We start from the raw sequence: 22,108 nt of genomic DNA, 5'->3' as shown, positions 1-22,108 counted from the left end.
TGATTTCTCAACAGAAACTTTGCAGGCCAGAAGGAAGTGGCAAGAAATATTCAAAGTGATGAATAGCAAGAACCTACAACCAAGATTACTTTATCCAGCAAAGCTATCATTCAGAATTGAAGGTCAGAGAAAGAGCTTCACAGATAAGGAAAAGCTAAAGGGGTTCATCACCACTAAACCAGTATTATATGAAATGCTGAAAGGTATCTTTTAAGAAGAGGAAGAAGAAGAAAAAGGTAAAGATACAAATTATGAACAACAAATACACATCCATCAACAAGTGAATCTAAAAATCAAGTGAATAAATAATCTGATGATCAGGATAAACTGGTGATTATAATAGAATCAGGGGCATAGAAAGGGAGTGGACTGACTATTCTTGGGGGGGAAAGGGGTGTGGGGGATGCGGGAAGAGACTGGACAAAAATCGTGCACCTATGAATGAGGACAGTGGTGAGAGAGGTGAGGGCGGAGGGTGGGAGGGGAAACGGGTGGAGGGGAGCTATGGGGGGAAAAAAGAGGAACAACTGTAATAATCTGAACAATAAAGATTTAATTTTTTTTAAAAAGTTCAAGAAGGGGTTAGGGGTGAGGTGGAATTGAGATAGTCAGAAGAAATCAAGACAGTCTATTTTCTAAATGGTTTCAGGGAAAGAACACATCTCTAAAAAATTGAAATACTGGAAGTCTTTAAGGCTCTGCCCTTTGTCCTTTTTTCATTTCTACATTTGCTACCTAGGCAATCTCATCAATAATCATGGCTTCAATGACCACCTATGACACTTAAATCTATCTAAATCTCCAAACTAGAACTTTCTCCCAAGTTCCTAACATATTTCCAAACATCTACCTAGACCAGTGGTCGGCAAACTCATTAGTCAACAGAGCCAAATATCAACAGTACAACGACTGAAATTTCTTTTGAGAGCCAAATTTTTTAAACTTAAACTATATAGGTAGGTACATTGTTATTAACTTAATTAGGGTACTCCTAAGGCTTAGGAAGAGCCACACTCAAGGGGCCAAAGAGCCGCATGTGGCTCGAGAGCCGCAGTTTGCCGACCACGGTACTAGACATCTCCAGAAACACCTCAAACTCAACATGTTTAAAACTAAACCAATCTTTATTTCCAGTGTGATCATCTTCCCGTTTTCCCTTTTCACTGAAAGAATTATTCACATACAAGTTTCAATCAGAAACCTCTAAGACATCCTTAACATCCTCCTTCCTTCTCACCATATATAACAAATCTGTCACCAAATCTTATTAAACCTACCTTTGATCTACCTATTGTATTCCATCTCTTCTGTTACTATCCCAGTCCAGGCACCAGTCTCACCAAATGTAGTACAATAGCTACCTAACTGGTGACCATCCTCCACTTCCCTCTTTTTGCCCCTCCTTCACCATTCTCCACCTTGCAGGCAATTATCTCTTCACAACGTAAATCTGATGTTACCCTTTCACTTAAAACCTTTCAACAATTTTCTATGGCACTTAGGATAAAATCCAAAATCCTTAACAAAGCCTCCAAAGACTCTACCTTACTGTCTATACTTATCCCCTCCAATGTTCTCTCATCTCTAGGCTTTCCATTTGTTGTTCCCTCTGCAAAGACTGCCCTCAGTCTTACTCCATCCCTTCATCTGATTTAGTCTACTTAACTTTCAATTTGTTCATGGTTTAAACAACACTTCTTTAAGGAAATCCTTTCTGACTTTCAGATAGTACTGCATTAGGTCTCACTGAAGTTGTAACCCAGGAATCTAAATTTTGAAAACACTATACGTGATTTTTATTTTAAACTTGAGTTTAAATTGGTACCTCCAATTCAAATCAACAACTATATTCCTACCTGTATTTCTCTTCTTATACTGTAAGAGGCCTGGTTCCCCAAAACATCAATACATGTACTCACTTGTTCTACACTACCAAGTATATAAAATAGTTTCAGAATTTCTCCCAACTTTTTTTTTAAATTAAATCTTTATTTTCTTTTTGCTTTTCCGGTTGGGTGATTTTTGCTTCTCAGTATTTCAAATCTTTGACTTGATTCTTGCGATCCTCTACTCTGCTGTTGGATCTCTGTATAATATTCTTTCTTTCAGTCAGTATATGCTTAATTTCTAGTTGGTCCTTTTTCATATCCTCGAGGGTCTCACTAGATTTCTTGAGGGTCTCACTAAATTTATCGGCGGTCTCACTAGACTTCTTGAGGGTCTCACTAAATTTATTGGCAGTTTCTAGAAAATTCTTGAAAAACCTTATAACCGTGGTTTTGAACTCTATATCCAGTAGTTTGCTTTCCTCCATTTCTGTCATTTGTGACCTGTTTCTTTGTCTCCGCATTTTGGCTGCTTCCCTGTGTTGATAGAGTGGTTTGTGTGCTAGGTGTCCTATAGGCCCCATTGGGTCAGCCTCCCCAATTACCAGAGGTGGACATTCTTGGTGCACCTCTTTGTGGGCTTTGTGCACAGTCTTGTTGTGGTTAAGCCTTGATTGCTGTTGGTATCACTGGGAGGAATTGACCTCCAGGCCAAATGGCTGTGAGAATCAGCTGTGTCTGCAGTGGGAGAACTTCTGTGCTGGAGACACCCTTATGAGGCAAGAATTGTTTCAGTGGGGCTTTGGTGTTCACTGAGTCTGCCCCCTGAGTGTGTCCCTTATGGATCTGAGGAGTTGTAATCTGGATGGTCCCACTCTGACCACTGGGTACACTGGCTCTTGGATCTCTAAGGAGGTGCTAATTTAGCCTCTGCCTGAGGCTACCCAGCAGGAGCCCAGCTGTGAAGCAATGCAAGCTGCTGGAGGGCCTTGGGCCTTCTTTTGGATATTCTGGGTTTCTCTGATCCAGCTGCAGTCTGTCAGGTCATTTTCAGATTGCAAAGGGCCAGGCCTTTCATATGCAAAAGCCTGTGCACACAGCTTGGGTGGGGCGGGGTCTCAGGGGATCAATAGGGCGCAGCAAACAGCTATGGCTGCTCCTCAGTCCTGCCCTAAGAGGCCCCGCTTCTCAGTGTCTCGGTAATCGCTGCGAGCACCTCTGAGAGAAAGCCGCCCTCGAGTTCTGATCAGTGCCAGACAGTCCAGTTTCTCCCGTATGAGTCTGGGTCCCCAGAGACTCGCCCGGAACTGGAGTTCAGAGCAGTCGGGAGCTTGAGACTCCCTCCCAATTGAAAAAGACAAGCGCGTCCTCAGCTTCCAGCCCTGTCCACGTGCACTTCCGTACCTCTGCACTTTACTTCTGCACCTCCTCTGAGTCTTAGTGTGCTTTTCTCTTTCCTTCTAGTTGTAGAATTTCCACTCAGCCAGCCTTCCTGTGGTTCTAGATGATGTCCGTTTTGTCTTTTAGTTGTATTTTTGAAGTGGTTGTGCAAGGCAGCAATTTCAGGTGTTTACCTATGTCGCCATCTTGGTTTCCCCCCAACTTCTTTTCTTAGAGTTATTGGAGAAACAGACTGACTCTAGCAAAATATCACTACAAATCTACTAAGTAAAGTTCATGATTTCCTGGCAATTCCTTTAATCCTTAGTATAAATCCTATGAAGGTATATATTCAGGAAGCTCTTTCCAAAAGTGTCTTGAATTTTTTTCTTGTGATTTACATTATCCATTTGATATGATGTAAGGCTTATTTGTGTCTGCTTATATTTAGTTTTAAGGTTTCCTTTTCCCATCTTTTTTTTCCTATTTACGTGTGTGTGTGTGTGTGTGTGTGTGTGTGTTCTTAATCCTCACCTGAGAGTATTTTTTCCATTGATTTTTAGAGAGAGTGGAAAGCAGTGAGACACATCAATGTGAGAAAGACACATCAATTGGTTGCCTCCCACACTTGCACCAACCTGGACTGGGGATTGACCCTGCACTTGACTGCCCTTGACTGGAATCCAACCTGCAACCTTCAGTCTGCAGGCCCACGCTCTAACCACTCAGAAAAATTGGCTAGGGCACTTTTGGGTAAAACACATGGTTCCACACTCAAAACTATGTAAAAAGGTATACTTGAAATCTTAATCCCTTCTATCTCAGTTCCATCCATCCTCTATAGCAGCGGTTCTCAACCTGTGGGTCGAGACCCCTTTGGGGGTCGAACAACCCTTTCACAGGGGTCGCCTAAGACCATCGGAAAACACATATATAATTACATCTTGTTTTTGTGATTAATCACTATGCTTTAATTATGTTCAATTTGTAACAATGAAAATACATCCTGCATATCAGATATTTACATTACGATTCATAACAGTAGCAAAATTACAGTTATGAAGTAGCAACGAAAATAATTTTATGGTTGGGAGTCACCACAACATGAGGAACTATATTAAAGGGTCGCAGCATTAGGAAGGTTGAGAACCACTGCTCTATAGGTAACTATCCTATCCTATATAATAAAAGCCTAATATGCAAATTGACCAAACAATGGAATGACTGGTGGAATGATCAATCACTATGACGCGCACTGACCACCAGGGGATAGACCAGGGGTGGGCAAACTTTTTGACTTGAGGGCCACAATGGGTTCTTAAACTGGACCGGAGGGCCGGAACAAAAGCATGGATGGAGTGTTTGTGTGAACTAATATAAATTCAAAGTAAACATCATTACATAAAAGGGTACGGTCTTTTTTTTTTTAGTTTTATTCATTTCAAACGGGCCGAATCCGGCCCGCGGGCCGTAGTTTGCCCACGGCTGGGATAGACGCTCAACACAGGAGCTGTCCCCAGCTCCCAGGCCAGCCAAGATATATGCCAGTGGGCACCCCCCCGCCCCATCACCCCACCAGTCGCTTCCCACAGAAGGAGGAAACAGGTGGCAGCAGCAGGGGATGGGGCCGGCGAGTGGGTGGCACCAGGCCGGCCAAGGCAGGTGCCAGCAGGGGGCCCCCCCAAATGCCCTGCTGGTTGCCCCACAGATCAGCCCTGATTGCTGGCCAGGCCTCAGGACCCTACTCATGCACAAATTTTGTGCACCGGGCCTCTAGTGTTTATTATGTTTCTCATTTATTATTCTTAAGTTTCTTTTTTTATAACAATACACAAATACATATTTTTATTTTTCCCCCACATAAAAAAATAGCATAATACACATAACACTCTTGTATTTTTCTTTTTATTACCCTATACTCCAGTAACATAATAGGTTAATTTTCTTTAGTAAGGTGAATAGCACCAAAACTTAAATTCCTTTACGTATAGTTCAGATTATAAAATCATTTAATTAAAAACATTCCGAGAATGTTTTTTAAACTCTTGTGAAATATTTAGAGTTATTTTTAATACGTTATTTCCCTTCAATGCCCTGAGAGAAAATGAAAGAGAGTTTTACCTACATATTAAAATTCTATTTCAATCCTTTTGCGTGACCATGAGCACATTTCCTCCTCTGGGTGATTTCAGTTGGCTCTACATTTCTGGAAAGGTGATTGACAGCTACTTAAGGATCATTCTTAGCCTACTTCAACCAATACAACTAAATGATTTCCCACTTTCCCCTGACCCATCTCCTCCATATCTAAAGAAGATATAGTGAGTAGCAGATTGTAGGAGTGTGCTAAACAATCTAAGGACAAAGAACGGAAAGTAAAACCTGAAAAGAGAGATAGGACCTGAACAGAGGAGGAAGAAAACCAGTTTCAATTTGTCTACCTTTGAAATGCTCAAAATATTTCTATGTTTACAAAAATAAATTTAAAGCTGATCATGGCAAGTTTTAGGCACCTAAAATTGGGTGGAAGAAACTTTTCTTTAAAAGTACGTTTTTATTGATTTTAGAGGGGAAAGGAAGAGATAGAAACATCGATGAGAAACATCAACATGGATCAGCTGCCTCCTGCACACACCCCCTACTGGGGGTCGAGCCTGCAACCCAGCCCTGATAGGGAATCAAATCTGTGACCTCTTGGTACATGGGTCAACGCTCGACCACTGAACCACACCAGCCAGGCTGGAAGAAACTTTTTAAGAGAATAATTATGAAACACCTATCTCTGAAAATATTAAAGGTCTACCTAAAGCAACAGAATGGACAAAATAATCTCTCTAGTGTATCTTTTAGTTCTAAAAGCAACATCAGCCCTAACCGGTTTGGCTCAGTGGATAGAGTGTTGGCCTGCGGACTGAGGGGTCCCGGGTTCCATTCCGGTCAAGGGCATGTACCTTGGTTGCGGGTACATCCCCAGTCGGGGGTGTGCAAGAGGCAGCTAATCGATGTTTCTCTCTCATCAATGTTTCTAACTCTCTGACCCCCTCTCCCTTCCTCTCTGTAAAAAATCAATAAATTTTAAAAAAAAAAGCAACATCATCCTTCTCCACCCACTCCCATTTCTCCTTTTAACCTTCTTTCTTCATTGTATCTAAATCATGCATGTACCAATTGAAATTGTATCACTACTTCTAACCCAGTTTCATACCATGAGTTGGGCTGAGCAGAACCAAAAATTCAGCAGACTGGATTTGGCTCTCTCAGGTGGACTTACACTTCAGCAGAAGCTGAGGTCAGACAGGTAAATGAGATATATAACCGAACTTTATGTACTACTAGAGGCCTGGTGCACAGATTCATGCACCACTGGGGTCCTCTGGCCTGGCCTGCGGGGATCAGGCTGAAACTGGCTTTCTGACATCCCCCGAGGGGTTCTGGATTATAGTTGGGCACAGTCCAGGCCAAGGGACCCCACTGGTGCATGATCCGGGTGGGGGAGGGACAGCAGGAGGGCTCCAGGGCATGTCCAGCCCCTCTCACCCAGTCCCTATCAGCCAGACCCCAGCAGTAAGCTAACCTACCAGTGGTCAGTACACGTCATAGCAAGTGGTCGAACGGTCAGACACTTAGCATATTAGGCTTTTATTATATAGGACAGGATTATCTACCAAATTTGAATCAAGCTCTTCAGCTCGGCATTTATGAACTCATGGGATTGATACCTTCTGGTTCCATCCCAACTCTTCTGTTCTCTTCTAAGAACCCCTACAATCGTTTCCTGGAAGCTATTAAAAAGACCTCCCCAGCGCTAGCCAACGGCTCAGTGAACAGAGCGTCGGCCTGCGAACTGAAAGGTCCCTGGTTCGATTCCAGTCAAGGGCACATGCCTGGGTTGTGGGCTTGATCCCCAGTGGGGGACTTGCAGCCGATCCATGATTCTCTCTCATCATGGATGTTTCTATCTTTCTCTCCCTCTTCCTTCCTTTCTGAAATCAATAAAAACATATTTAAAAAATAAAATAAAAGCCCTGACCAGTTTGGCTCAGTGGATAGAGCGTCGGCCTGGGGACTGAAGGGTCCCAGGTTTGATTCCAGTCAGGGCAGGTACCTTGGTTGAGGGTACATCCCCAGTAGGGGGTGTGCAAGAGGCAGCTGATCGATGTTTCTAACTCTCTATCTGTCTCCCTTCCTCTCTGTAAAATATCAATAAAATATATATATTTTAAAAATCAATTAAAAAAATAAAATAAAATAAAATAAAATAAAATAAAAAATAAAAAGATCTCCCCAAATCATAGTCTTCTTCAAAATATAGTTAAATTCCATTTCCTCAATAGTTTTCTAATGTCTCTCTCTTCCTTGTACTCTCATAGCACTTAAGCTTTGTGCCACTCAATTCATAACCTCATCATACTTCCCATAAGCTCTTCTAAATTCTCACAGCAATTATTAACTACACCCTTCATTTAATACTTTCATTGGGTGTTTTTATGGCTTACACACAGTAGGTGTGCTCAATTATTCAACTCTTTAAAGCACAGCATTCTATATTTCTCAATTTGCTCAGTGGATAGAGGACCGGCCTGTGGACCATAGGGTCCTGGGTTCAATTCCATTCAAGGGCACATACCTTGGTTGTGGCTCCTCCCCAGCCCAGGCCCTGGTCAGGAGGCAACCAATCAAAGTGTTTCTCTCACATAGATGTTTCTGTCTTTCCCTCTCTCTTCCACTCCCTCTAAAAAATAAATGGAAAAGTATTCTTGGATGAGGATTAACAACAACAAACAAGGCGCCAACCTGTAAGAGCTACAAATGGCCAAAGCTGTAACAATGTGAGCAACAATGACAGTACAGATAATAAAATATCCATCAAAGCATAATATTACAAATGAGTGATTAAATAAATAAGTAAATAAAAGGGAAAGAAAAGGCAACACTTCCTTACAGAAGAATCCCAATTAAAAAGTGTATAAGGAATAAAGAAAAAAAGAAAATCACCACTAGAAAACAAAAACTGCTATAGATATGATCCACCAATAAATGCTAAAATTAATGAGCAATAGTTTAAGAAAAAACAGGGTATTGAATGCCCCCAAAATATTTCCCCAAAACATCTTATAATTTACAAAGTAAGAAACAGTAATTTTATAGTTGAAAAACCTGGCACATACCACGTTAACCAAAGAATCAAGGTTAACATTCCCAGCAATAAGACATGGTAACATCAAGTACCCCTGATACCATATACAAACAAGGACACATCACCTTTGCATTATTCTGCCCCAAAATACACTATCTCACTCTAATTATGAGAAAACATCAGACAATTCCAAACTGAGAATTATTGTCCAAAGTACCTGATAAGTACTCTTCAAAAGTGTCAAAGGTCGTAAAAACAAGAAAAGATTGAGAAACTGTTACAAATTGGAGGAAACAAAAGAGACATAACAACTAAATGAAATGTGGGATCCTGGAACATAAAAGAACGTTAGTGGAAAAACTAATAAAATGTGAATAAACTCTGTTTACTTAGTAGTTAACAGTACTGTTTTAGTCAAAGGTATTGTACCAATATTAATTTCTTAGTTTTGATCACTGTACTATGGTTATAAAAGATGTTAATATAGAGAGTAAAGGACATATGGAAACCCTTTGTAATAATTATGTAACTCTTCTATAAATCTAAAATTCTTTCAAAATAAAAATATTTTGAAAAATCCTGGATGATAAAAACAGTACTAATTGCAATGCTACATTGTTTTATTTTACCTTAGACTCACTGTCAACTTGCCTGAACTATATTGTTTTCCAGTGAATGCTACATTATCTCTGCTCTTATTTTATGCTGAGTCAGTCATATAATAAAGCTCTAACAAACCAATATTCTACCAAAAAGATATTCACTAATTAAAAACACTTAATGTCCTTTGATACCCTAAAAATGACTAGTAATTAGAATTTCATCTTCAAATATAAGCCTACACAGAGCTTTATCTTCAAGAGAAGCCAATATTATGATTGCTTACAGCATAAAAATAGAAATTTAAAAAAATCCTTACCTTCCAACCACTGCCAGCCTCTCTATAATATGGGAAGTTATCACAAATCCACTGGTAAATCTCACTTAGGGTCATTTTCTTTTTGGGTGAGCTATTAATGGCAAATGTAATGAGGCTGGCGTAACTGTAAGGAGGTTTCCCATCTTTGTGCTGTTGGACTTCTTCCTGGTCCAGAGTTGTATTTGGGTCAAGGAGTGCATTCTTCTTGGAAATTCCTGTTCCATGTGCATTTTGTGTAGCATCAGATTTTTGAATGGCTGCTCTCATGGTGAGCTGTGGTAACCAGTCCATAGATGTTAGGCTGCTCTCCAATTCAGATGTCATCCTGAAGGTAAATAGACTCCTTAGTCAGTATCAAGGAAAGAACCCCTGCTTCTCAAAATATCCAATATTCACAAATCTAGGAGTTCCAAAGTGAGGGAAAGCCTGAGTTAAATCTGGAGGGAAAAGATTGAATATGTTAATAACCAAACCAAATATTTAAGAGATCAACATTTCCAATCTTTTTTCTTACTTTTATCCTCTTCAAAACACACCAAATTTGGTTTTAAAATGTTTAAGATACAGCACAAAGTGATTCTGATGCCATACTTTACTCACCAACAATAAGGGCCCTTTAAAAACTGTACATTTGGTATTTCTTTTACACAAATTTTAAGGAAGTCATACAAACAAAGTAGAAGCAAGAGGTCAGAAAAGTACCTAAGAAATAGGCACAGGAATTTGCACAGAGAAAATAAGGTAGTGCTGAGCAGGTTAAAGATAAAAAGAGTAAAGAAGGGTAGACAGGAATATCAAAGAGACAGACTAGCTGGGGGCGTTGACAGTAAAGAAGAATGCAAACTCAAGGACAATGATGAACAGGAGAAAAGGAGGATAGACAGGACCAGGCAGTATCTTTTAAAATGAACAAATCAAGGAACAAGTTTAAGAAAATTAACTGAAGATCTGGGAGCATTAAATATAAGACATTAAATCATATAAATGGACAGCAAGAAAAGCAGCATTAAAAGCTCAAGAACAGCCCTAGCCAGTTTGGCTCAGTGGATAGAGCGTCAGCCTGCGGACTGAAAGGTCCCAGGTTCGATTCCGGTCAAGGGCATGTACCTGGGTTGCGGGCACATCCCCAGTGGGAGATGTGCAGGAGGCGGCTGATCGATGTTTCTCTCTCGTCGATGTTTCTAAATCCATGTTTCTAACTCTCTCTCTCCCTTCCTCTCTGTAAAAAAAAATCAATAAAATATATTTAAAAAAAACAAAAACTCAAGAACAGGCTTAATCTAAACATCCAGTAATCTGGATTCTGTAATGTATTTCACTCCAACGCTGAAAATTTTAGATCATTATAATCCAAAGAAAGAAAAAAGAAAAACAAAATCTGACAGGTTAACACATTCTGGAGAGGAAGCTCTTCTAAGAATTAAAAGTACAGGGGGAAAAAAAGCATGACACTTCACAATGGAATTGCTAACTTTCAGCAGAAGGTACCAACCTTTCTATCCTGGGATCAAAGAAGCAAGAATAGTGACCCTGACTATAAAGTAAAGAAGAATGAAAAGCTTCTAAATTATATCAAAATATCGGGAAAAAGAGAACAAAGTAAGAAACTTAAAGTGCCTCATTGAAAAGAAAAAAATGTGTGGCTAAGTCCATCCCAAGTGATTGCAGATAAAAAGCAACGGGGTATGCACTTAGGATCTGAACTTCTGGGAGAAATGATAAAGAATACAGGCTCTTGAGTCAGGCAGACTAGAGTTCAAGTACTGATTCTACCAGTTACTTGCTGTGGGACCATGAAGATGCTAATATTTCTAAACTCCAGCTTTCTCATCTATAAAATGAAAAAATAGTAGCTACAGTTAAAATATTACTTTGATAATGAAACACGATAACATATGCACCAAATGTACTAATGCCCTATAAAGTAACCAGGATTAAGCATTAGCTATTATAAACAACCATGAGGATTATATCTGCATTGCCAGTAGAATCCTATTATATACTAGAGGCCTAGCGCACAAAATTCATGCACAGGTAGGGTCCCTAGGCCTGGCCTATGATCAGGGCCAATCTTCCCCAGCTGCTGGCAGTCGGCCCCACCCCCTGCCGCAAACACGAATCGCCCTCTGCGTGTGGGACGACCAGCAGGGCGATCGGGGCCCCACTCGCTCGCACCCGCCTTGGCCTGGCGCCTCCCGCATCCGCCACCACCCACTCTGGTTCCTCATTCCCCATCGGCCAATCGGAGACTGCCTGCAGAGGGGAGGGACCAAGAGGTTGGCCAGCAGGACCCAATTGGGCGATTGGGACTGCGGGAAACTCCTGCATTGAGCATCTGCCCCCTGGTGGTCAGTGTGCGTCATAGCAACCAGCTGTTCCACCGTCCAGTCTATCTGAATATTAGCCTTTAATTATATAGGACTAGAGGCCCGATGCACAAAATTCATGAAAGGCGCTCGGCCCTTGCAACCATGGTGACTGCCTTGGCCCTCACAGCCCTGGCTTCGTCCGGAAGATCGTCCAGACAGTCATTCTGCTGTTCTGCTGTCCAGTCTAATTAGCATATTATGCTTTTATTATTATTGATTGTCTTTCAGATATTTAGATCCACAGTTTTACCTTTCTCATTTTCTCAAATTGCCTTTATTTCTATTATATGCATGTCTCTGGAACCTGAACTTTACATTCCTCTATCCATCACCTTTAGCTTAAAAAAACACAAGAAAACACTTACCAATCTGCTAATCTCAACGAGAAATGCTTGCTTCCACATATAATAGGTTAAAAGAACTTGTGTAACAAAGGGACAAGATAATTTAGAAATCACAGAATGTCAAGAGAGTAGCAAAGTACCCTAGAAATTAGAGACCAATCCCTTCAATCTAAAAATGAAAAACTAAGGTCTGCTGAAGTTAAAAGACTTACCCAACTTCACATGATAGTTAACAGAACTAAAACCAGAGCCCAGATCTTCTAATGCCTAATCCAGTAGTTTTTCTACCATACCTCATTTGTAAAATGAGAATAACAACTTCACTGACATAAAGTACTTCGAACAGTGACTGGCAAATAGTAAGTACTCAATAAATGTTAGCTACTGGTGGTAATGTTGATAATAGTAGTTACTGCTATTATTCTTCACATTTCATTCTATAAACATTGACTAATATTATACTACGCTGTCATCCTATTTGTCTCAATTAAGTCTCCACTGAGTAGCTTTATTTTGTTCAAATTCCCAAAGCATCAGTCACATATATTTTCAAAGTTAATATAAAAGTATATTATAAATTGGAATATAATTGATATTGCAGATGTTTCCTATTGAGAACCATCTTTAACGTGTCTCCTTCCAACAGTATCACTAATTGAAACTTTATGAGTCAAAGCAATATAATGAGACATATAGTAAGTAGGTACTTAATCTGTGTTATAACATTTAACAAGAATTTATAATTACACTAGAGGCCTGGTGCACAAATTCATGCATCAGTGGGGTCCCTCAGCCTGGCCTGCGGGATTGAGCCAAAACCAGCCCTCCAACATCCCGAGGGGGTCCTGGATTGCTAGAGGGTACAGATCAGGCCGAGAGTCCCACCAGTGCATGATCAGGGCCGGGGAGGGACGCAGGAGGTTGGCCAACTGGGTAGGGACCACAGGATAGTTCCAGGGTGTATCCGGCCCATCTCGCTCAATCCTGATCAGCTGGACCCCAGCAGAAAGCTAACCTACCAATCAGAGCATCTGCCCCCTGGTGGTCAGTGCACATCATAGCAACCGGTCGACTGTCTGCCCCCTGGTGGTCAGTGCACGCCATACCGAGCAGTTGAGCAACCTTAGCATATCATTAGCATATTACACTTTGACTGGTTGAACTGACGACTGAACACTTAGCATATTAGGCTTTAATTATATAGGATATGTACAGGGCTATGCTACAGTAAGATTTTACACACACTCACACAAACACACACACACACACACACACACACACACGAAGTATCATAAAATTCCTGCCATCTAAGAACACAAAGGCCAATCAGGAAGGTCAAACACAAGAAAGAGCTAAAAAATATTTTTTAAATATATTTTTATTGATTTTAGAGAGGAAGGGAGAAGGAGAGAGTGAAACATCAGTGATGAAAGAGAATCATTGATCAGCTGGTTGCCTCCTGCACGCCCCACACTCGGGACCGAGCCCGTAACTCGGACATGTGCCCTTGACTGGAATCAAATCCGGGACCCTTCAGTCCACAGGCTGATGCTCTATCCACTGAGGCAAACCAGCTAGGGCTAAAACAATTTTTAAAAGAGTACAAAGCTGAGCTCTTTGTGCTGCAATGGTTCAGAAAAGGAAGAGAACAACAATGACTGAAGCCTTAAGAGGTAGAGAAGGAAGAAGTTCAGCTAAAACTTGAAGTTAAGATCTAAATAGGCTGGAAAGATGATGCCTAATTATCAAAGACATCATGAGGAAGAATTATTCTATTGTTGTGCTTATTTTCATCAGTTCTGCTAGCGTAGATCTGAAGTTCACTATAAAATCTCCTTTAAATCTAGACTCTGAAAAACTTGGGCTTCTGTTTTGTTTGTAGTTCATTAAATTTTATATATTTTTGGTGGGGAAGTAAAAAAGTGCCTCCATTGTTGATGCTTAGGCTAGTCGCTGCAGTGGTTCTCCATTAAGTGTTGAGAACACAAAAAATGACCATGAGATTTGCCCAGATCAGTAACTTTAGAAAGAAACCTCTTAGTGAAATAGGGATGACAGAAGTCCACTTGTATAAAAGAACAGATGGTAGTAAATTTTAAAAGAGCATGAGAGGTTCTGAGAAATCTGGTTATGAAAATCTGGTTAAGAAATATCAGGCCCTCATTACCTCCTCATTCCAAAATCTTCCTAGCTGGCCTCCTAGATAATGATTTCTCACCACTCCTCCCTGCTAGTCATCTCCAGAGTCCATGCATATACTCCAAGAGAAATTTGTCAGTATTGCTTTTCATGTTATTGTGCCAAAAAACTTTCAATTGTTCTTTCTCCTATTATACATTCCAAATTGGCGGGAGGGGGAACAGGGACCTAAACTCTTCATTTTCAACTATCACGCTGTTTTATATGTATAACTAGAAGCCTGATGCACATAATTCATGCATGAGTAGGGTCCCTAGGCCTGGCCAGCGATCAGGGCCAATCTGTGGAGCGACCGGCGGGGCAATCGGGGGCCCCCGCTGGCACCCACCTTGGCTGGCCTGGGGCCCGTGGGCTGGAGGCAGCTCCTGTGGTGAGTGTCTGCCCCCTGGTGGTCAGTGCGCGTCATAGCGACCGGTTGTTCCACCAGTCATTCCGCCATTTGGTCAATTTGCCTATTAGGCATTTATTATACTAGAGGCCTGGTGCATGAAATTCATGCACGGGAGGGGGGTTTCCCTCAGCCCAGCCTGCACCCTGTCCAATCTGGGACCCCTCGGGGGATGTCCAACTGCCAGTTTCGGGCCTAAACTAGCAGTCGGACATCCCTCTCACAATCCAGGACTGCTGGCTCGTAACTGCTTGCCTGCCTGCCTGATCGCCCCCTTACCACTCCCCTGCCGGCCCAATCACCCCCAACTGCCCTCCCCTGCCAGCCTGGTTGCCCACAACTGCCCTCCCCTGCAGGCCTGGTTGCCCCCAACTGCCCTCCCCTGCCAGCCTGATCACCCACAACTGCCCTCCCCTGTTGGCCATCTTGTGGCAGCCATCTTGTGATGACGGGGGGTGGCCATCTTGTGACAACGTCATGCGATGCCACCTAGGCTTTTATTATATAGGATAGGAGGATTGCATCATAGGCTTAAGCTTTCTACCCTCACTCCCTCTTCCCACACCCTCCTCATTAAAGATAGTAACCATACACTAGTTCAATGATGGCGAACCTATGACACGCGTGTGAGAGGTGACACGCAAACTCATTTTTTTGGTTGATTTTTCTTTGTTAAATGGCATTTAAATATATAAAATAAATATCAAAAATATAAATCTTTGTTTTACTATGGTTGCAAATATAAAAAAATTTCTATATGTGACACGGCACCAGAGTTAAGTTAGGGTTTTTCAAAATGCTGACACGCCGAGCTCAAAAGATTCGCCATCACTACACTAGTTCTTCATATGCTATTTAGCACTATATAGGTACATGTTATCTAAAATGTATTTATTTTTTAAATATATTTTTATTGATTTCAGGCAGAAAGGATAAAGGAGAGAGAGATAGAAAAGAAACATCAAGAATAAGAGAGAATCATTGATTGGCTGCCTCCTGCACACCTCCTACTGGGGATAAAGCCTGCAACCTTGACATGCGCCCTGGCTGGGAATCAAACCTTGACCTCCTGGTTCATAGGCCAATGCTCAACCACTGACCCACACCAGCCAAGCTCTAAAACATATTTAGATAAGGAATAAAAGTATTCCTTTCTAAAATGCTATTTTCCTCTTATTCTGCCTAGCTGGCTTTTATTTTTCCTTCGAGACTCAGCCCCAAACATCTCCCCCTCCAGAAAATCTGGTCAATTCACTCTTCCCATCCTTTACGTCCTAAACTGACCTAGGTCCTGCTCCCATAGAATATAAATACCTCTATCACAGGGCTTATAAAGAATTATAATTATCTTTACCTATCTTTCTCCCATGAGACCATGAACTCCTTGGAAGATACGTTTTTATTCTTTTCTGTCTCCTCAATGCCTAGTAACATAGTAGGTAAAAGATCAAAAATGGTTAAGTGATTAAAATAGTGACTATCCAATGAACGTGGGATGTGCTCCTCCCCAAATAAGTGAGACCTTGCACATTTAAAAGCTAAAAGGAAGAGGTGAAAGAAAAGAGGACTCAACAGCATGAAGTAAGGATAATCATAGGATCTAAATCCTTTATGAATTGAAAAAAAAAGTATAACTCATGACACAGATTGACAAATAGCAAGCATTATACAGGAACATAGTTCTACTTAAATAGCAGAGAAAAATGAAAAGATGGAGACAAAGATAAAAAGATAACATTACTTGTGGGAGAAAGCAAACTTATGTTCAAAGTTCTTAAATCTATGATGGTATCTGTTGCTTAAAAGAAGTTCCATGAGGAATTTTTTCTGCTTAAAATGAAAAGGTAAAAGAGCATCAAGATATAAGAACTCAACATTAAGTCATTACACAGGGAGAGGAGAGAGGGTTCTAATTCCACTCTATGAAACACTGTCTCTGATATGACCTCAAATATGCTTTTTAGCAAATACTTTAGCACATTGCTTGGCCTCTCTCAGCAACTTCCCTGACTCACAAGGAGTAGCCAAGGCTTATTATTAAGGACGTTTTCAAACATAGGGAAATGGGTAGGTTTTGTTAGCTCCCTAGATGGAATTAAGAAAAAGACATCAAGGAAAATAAAAGAAATAAGAATACTAAAGGTAATGAAGTTGTTGACCTAGATGTTCCTGAATCCTCCCACTCAATTCCAGACATCTTAAGACTTGGCAACATGTGAGAAATTGAACTGAGAACTCAAAGGAAATCCTTGTAATTAGCACAGCAGGAATTCTAGTCACATGCATTTCAGGAGATTTATACATATTTTTAATATATACATATTTTTATATAATATATATAACTTTTATTACAGCATCTCAGCACTCAAGGCAACTAGAAGCAAGGTATGTGGCAAAGACTACTAACTGCCTAATCTGTTTTTAAAAACACCTAATATCTGTTTTTACCTCTTCCTCAGGAATACAACCTCAATTTTATTACAGATGGTATTGCGCCTTTTGCCCTTCCCGCTTTCCAAAATGTGGACACAAAAGTTGTTGCTCCGCCCTAACCGTTTTGGCTCAGTGGACAGAGCGTCGGCCTACAGACTGAAAGGTCCCAGGTTCGATTCTAGTCAAGGGCATGTACCTTGGATGCGGGCATATCCCCAGAGGGGGGTGTGCAGGAGGCAGCTGATCAATGTTTCTCTCTCATCGATGTTTCTAACTCTCTATCCCTCTCCTTTCCCCTCTGTAAAAAATCAATAAAATATATATTTTTTTTAAATCAAAAGTTGTTGCTCCAACAGTTACCTTGGATTATAAAGTGACCTTTGAGAATGGAAGCCACACACTGAGGATATGGAAGCAGAGATAAGGAATCTTGGTCCCTGGTTTTTGTGTGAAGCAATTATGAAGCTGTCATCCTAGACCTGAACTGCCTACCGTCTAGACCAGGGGTCCTCAAACTACGGCCCATGGGCCACATGCAAATACAAATATTGTATTTGTTCCCGTTTTGTTTTTTTACTTCAAAATAAGATATGTGCAGTGTGCACAGGAATTTGTTCATACCTTTTTTTTTAAACTATAGTCCGGCCCTCCAGCGGTCTGAGGGACAGTGAACTGGCCTGGCCCCCTGTTTAAAAAGTTTGAGGACCCCTGGTCTAGACCAGTGGTTCTCAACCTTCTGGCCCTTTAAATACAGTTCCTCATGTTCTGACCCAACCATAAAATTATTTTCGTTGCTACTTCATAACTGTAATGTAAATATCTGATATGCAGGATGGTCTTAGGCGACCCCTGTGAAAGGGTCGTTCGACCGCCAAAGGGGTCGCGACCCACAGGTTGATAACCACTGGTCTAGACTTTTTATATGGTGAGGTACTATAAATCTATCAGTGGATGAATGCAATTCCTAACAAACATGAAATTTGGCACATGCAAGTGGGGTGATACAAGTAATAGAACCTCATATAAGATATTCTCTTAAGAGAAGAGTGGATAAGGCAAACATTAAGAAATCTGATAGCACAGGTTAGAAAGCTGGAGACACTTATTAAACAGTGATGAAGAATTTGATCAAACTGTCATCCATAGAGGCTGGCAAGCAAACCATATGCCAACCAAGAATACAGCAAGAAGAGAAATGTAGGGAAAATTTAAAATGTTGGCATGTGTTAGCTCCTTGCCACTTAAAGTCCTAAGAGAGAAATAAACTTCAATTAGAGTTGCAAGCAGAGATGGAGAAAATGCCAAGTGAGGTACTCTCTGCCTATAGTCTGCAATTTAAGCTAAGAGTCCTATTATTTGAAGCCTTGCATGGATGAAAAAACATCAACTGCTTCTGAAGTAGCAAACTGAAGTAACTGAGTACTAGCTGCAAAACTGCAGACTTAGCAGTAGAGAAGACTGGTACTTTGCCACACAAAAGCAATGTTTTAAGGGTGTTTGTCTTTCCACCCAAAACTATTGTTTCAAATAGCCTCACAGAGCCATCATTCCCTCAGGAGCTAAAAGAGGTCAATGAACTTGGATGGAGACAATAAATTCTTTATCCCCCACTAACCTGTAACTGAAATTTAGCATGTCCTTTAATTATGAAAGTAGACACCAAATCACTAACAGTACCATTAACAGTACCTGTGATTTTGCCATCAATGAAAATCACAAAAATATTTATATCAAATGACAAATGTCACAGAAGCTCAAATTTTTATTTAAACTCATCAACTACTTCAGAATTATGAATGCATTAGACTTGCCCCTAGATCTTTTTTTTTCATGTGTTACTTTAAAGCAGCAGTGGGGAACATCCATGTGTGGGCCGTATAAGGTCTACGAAATCATTTGGTCTGGCTGTACCAAGGCATTAGGGGTGAGTTAATTAAATGTCTGACCAAATATAGCAGGCTAATTTTTAAGTTGATAATTTTGTATGATCCAAGAATGATATTATAAATATCCAAATGGCCCTTGGAAGAAAAAAAGGTTCCCCACCACTAAAGAAACATCTAGCCCAGCCAGTATGCCTCAGTGGTTCAATTCCCGGTCAGGGCAGATGCCCAAGTTGCAGGCTCAATTCCCTATAGGGGGTGTACAGGAGGCAGCTGATCAATGTTTCTCTCTCATTGGTGTTTCTATCTCTCTCTAAAAAAAAAAAAAAATTATAAAAACATATTTTTTAAAAAATCTAAAGGCATATCTATTTCTATGTTACAAAGTTAATATTTTGCTAGCCATATTTCAATATAAATTAATTTCCTTTGTAATCTTAAAAATTATTTTATGTATTTTGAGACATTATTCTGAAAAGAGTCCACAGGTTTCACCAGACTGTTGAAGAGGTACCAAAACAGGGTTAGAAATCCCTAGGATAAGCAGAGCACAAAGCGAAGGGTCTTCACATTATGTTTGGGCAGGTCCTTTGGCTCAAAGAAAGCCAAAAGTCTAGAAACTAAGTTTTTAAAGATAACTGTATGGAGGGTGGGAAAGACAAAGAATCTAGACTGCAAAAGCCTCTTAAGTTTACAAAATAATACCCATCAACAAGCTCATAAACAAGAACTAAGCTATAAAAGCTATACATTTCCCAGAAAGGGCATTTTCACCAATACCTATCTCAGATGTAGCCCTGGAGGATACTGCATAAGGTAAGACCTTTTAGAAGACACAGGGAACAATGAAAGCCACACCAAAGAGCAGAATCAAGGAGCTTTTTACACTGTCGGGAAGTCTCTGCCACTCCTACCAAGTAGGATTTTATAAACGATATGGACTAGTGACTTACTGAGTGTTTCCCATTACCACCTTTTCTACGTTTACTACTGTTATCCTATTCCTTCTCCACCACTATGTACTAGGTATGTAAAGTGCAGACTTGGTTTGCAGGTCTTTGAACAAGCAGCCACTCTGGGATCTAATGAAAGGGACTACATCCAGAGAGCCTGACTTTTCAGCTAGATATAATAACTGGGTTATCTCTTTTCGGAAAAAGAACAAGTGAGTTCTATATATAAGAAGAGTATATGTGGATATTTGGGCACCCAACGGGGCAGACAGATATGGTGAACACCTAAAAATAAATGAAAAAAATCTATTACAGATTGACTTTACATTTTGTAACCATGTGATGTAAAAAAAACGCCAATTTTTAAAATGTATAAAGTAATAATTTAAGCTGTTTTAAGAAAAAGTAGTTGATGTTACTTTTTTCAAAATTAGTTACCAGTGCAAATGCAAACTGGTGCAGCCACTGTGGAAAACAGTATGGAGTTTCCTCAAAAAACTAAAAATGGAACTCCCATTTGACCCAGTGATCCCACTTCTAGGAATATATCCCAAGAAACTAAAAACACCAATCAGAAAGGATATATGCACCCTTATGTTCATAGCAGCACAATTTATAGTAGTTAAGATTTGGAAATAGCTTAAGTGCCCATCAGCAGATGAGTGGATTAAAAAAATGTGGTACATCTACACAATGGAATACTACGCTGCTTAAAAAGGAAGGACTCCTACCATTTGCAACAGCATGGATGGACCTGGAGAGCATTATGCTAAACGCAATAAGTCAGTCAGAGAAAGATAAATATCACATGATCTCACTCATTTGTGGAAAATATTGAACAACATAAACTGGTGAACAAAAACAAATCCAGAGACAGAGAAGCAATGATCAGACCATCAAATCTCAGAGGGTAGGTAAGGGAGGGTGGGCGTAAGGGGGAAAGATCAACCAAAGGACTTGTATGCATGCATATAAGCATAACCAATGGACACAGACATGGGGGGGGATAAGGACACATATGTAATACCTTAATCAATATAGAAAAAAAAAGTTGTCATATACCAGCCTAATCAAAGTTCATATTTATCTTTTAATTTCAACAAATAACACAGTTGATCTCTGCTCCATTTAGAAGAAAAATAGACAATCTACAAAGGTATGAATAACTGTCTGGGCCTTTAAACATCCTGAGTAATGACCTTTTAAAAAGATAAGCTGAAAAAATTCCTCAATGCAGTAAAAATACAGATGGAAAAATCACAATTTAAAATAAGGACTCCAATATCCAAATAGTAGAAGGTCATTCTTCAAAACTCAACTTTCACAACTTTTCTTTTGCCCAATAAATATTCACAACTTATACAAAATTGAGGGGGGGGAGATTTAGTGAGAAAACTTCATCTGTAAACACAATTGTGATTTCAGATCTATCTACACTAATAAACTAGAAAGATGCAAATTGACCATACCTTCGCGACACCCATCAGCCAATCAGGAGTATGCAAATTGACCCAACAAAGATGGCGGTTTAATTTGCATACACAGGCACCAAGCGGCTAGGGGTAGGGTGGCCACTTGCATGTGTGCCGGCACCAAGCAGCCTGGGTCCCGGGGACGGGCGTCCTCGGGACCCAGGCAGCTCTGATCCTGTAAGCCCACATGTAGGCCCGGAGCAGCCTGGCCACTCAGGGCCTACAGGCACAGGCGCCAAGCAGCCAGGGGTGGGGCAAGAACACCCTCCGCGTCACCGTGGCGGGCCTGTGGGCAGCGCGCATGCACCGAGCAGCCGGGGGGCGGGTCAGGACAGCAAAAAAACCAAGAGCGTGGGGAGCATCAGGAATTCTGGGAATTGTAGATCTGGTGGCAGCCCCTGGACCAGAAGCAGAAGCCCAGAGCGCGGGGAGCACCAGAAATGCTGAGAATCGTAGTTCTGGTGGCGGACGCGTTGTGGGATCTCCTAAACACTAGAGCAAAGTGAGCCTGGAGCAAGTTACTGTTGAGGATGGGGGATGGAGGGAGAGCAAAGGTGAGAAACATAAGTAAAGTCAGAGTGTCGAGGAAAAATTAAAAGGAAGATATCCTGCAACTTCTAGGAAATCTCCACCAATGGAGCAAAGAAAAAAAAAAAAAGACCTCTACTATTGTATGAGCACAAAACCAAACTGGGTTGGGGTCTCAGACAATTCGCTCACATGATTGCAAAGACAGACAGAAACTCCCAGATTGGAGAGGGCTCCCCTGAGGGCTCCCAGATTGGAGAGGGTGCAGGTTGGGCTG

The 22,108-nt window shown here is 40.8% G+C and overlaps 1 protein-coding gene across 2 annotated transcripts in view; it reads right to left on the bottom strand.

Annotated features, from left to right (window-relative positions):
- The window catches only part of FOXJ3 (forkhead box J3), a 129,926-nt gene that overhangs the window by 68,741 nt on the left and 39,077 nt on the right, over window positions 1–22,108 (bottom strand). For both annotated transcript variants that reach the window (XM_070404988.1, XM_070404989.1), the window contains exon 3: window positions 9,263–9,587. In XM_070404988.1, the coding sequence (XP_070261089.1) occupies window positions 9,263–9,587 (325 nt within the window). The remainder of the gene's footprint in view (window positions 1–9,262; window positions 9,588–22,108) is intronic.

The sequence above is a fragment of the Myotis yumanensis genome, unplaced genomic scaffold (genome assembly GCF_028538775.1).
Source record: "Myotis yumanensis isolate MYYU_CA2020_CCGP unplaced genomic scaffold, mMyoYum1.0.hap1 SCAF_2, whole genome shotgun sequence".
NCBI lineage: Eukaryota > Metazoa > Chordata > Mammalia > Chiroptera > Vespertilionidae > Myotis > Myotis yumanensis.
Note: the sequence above shows the minus strand (reverse complement) of the source record. Positions and strands in the feature narration are given on the sequence as shown.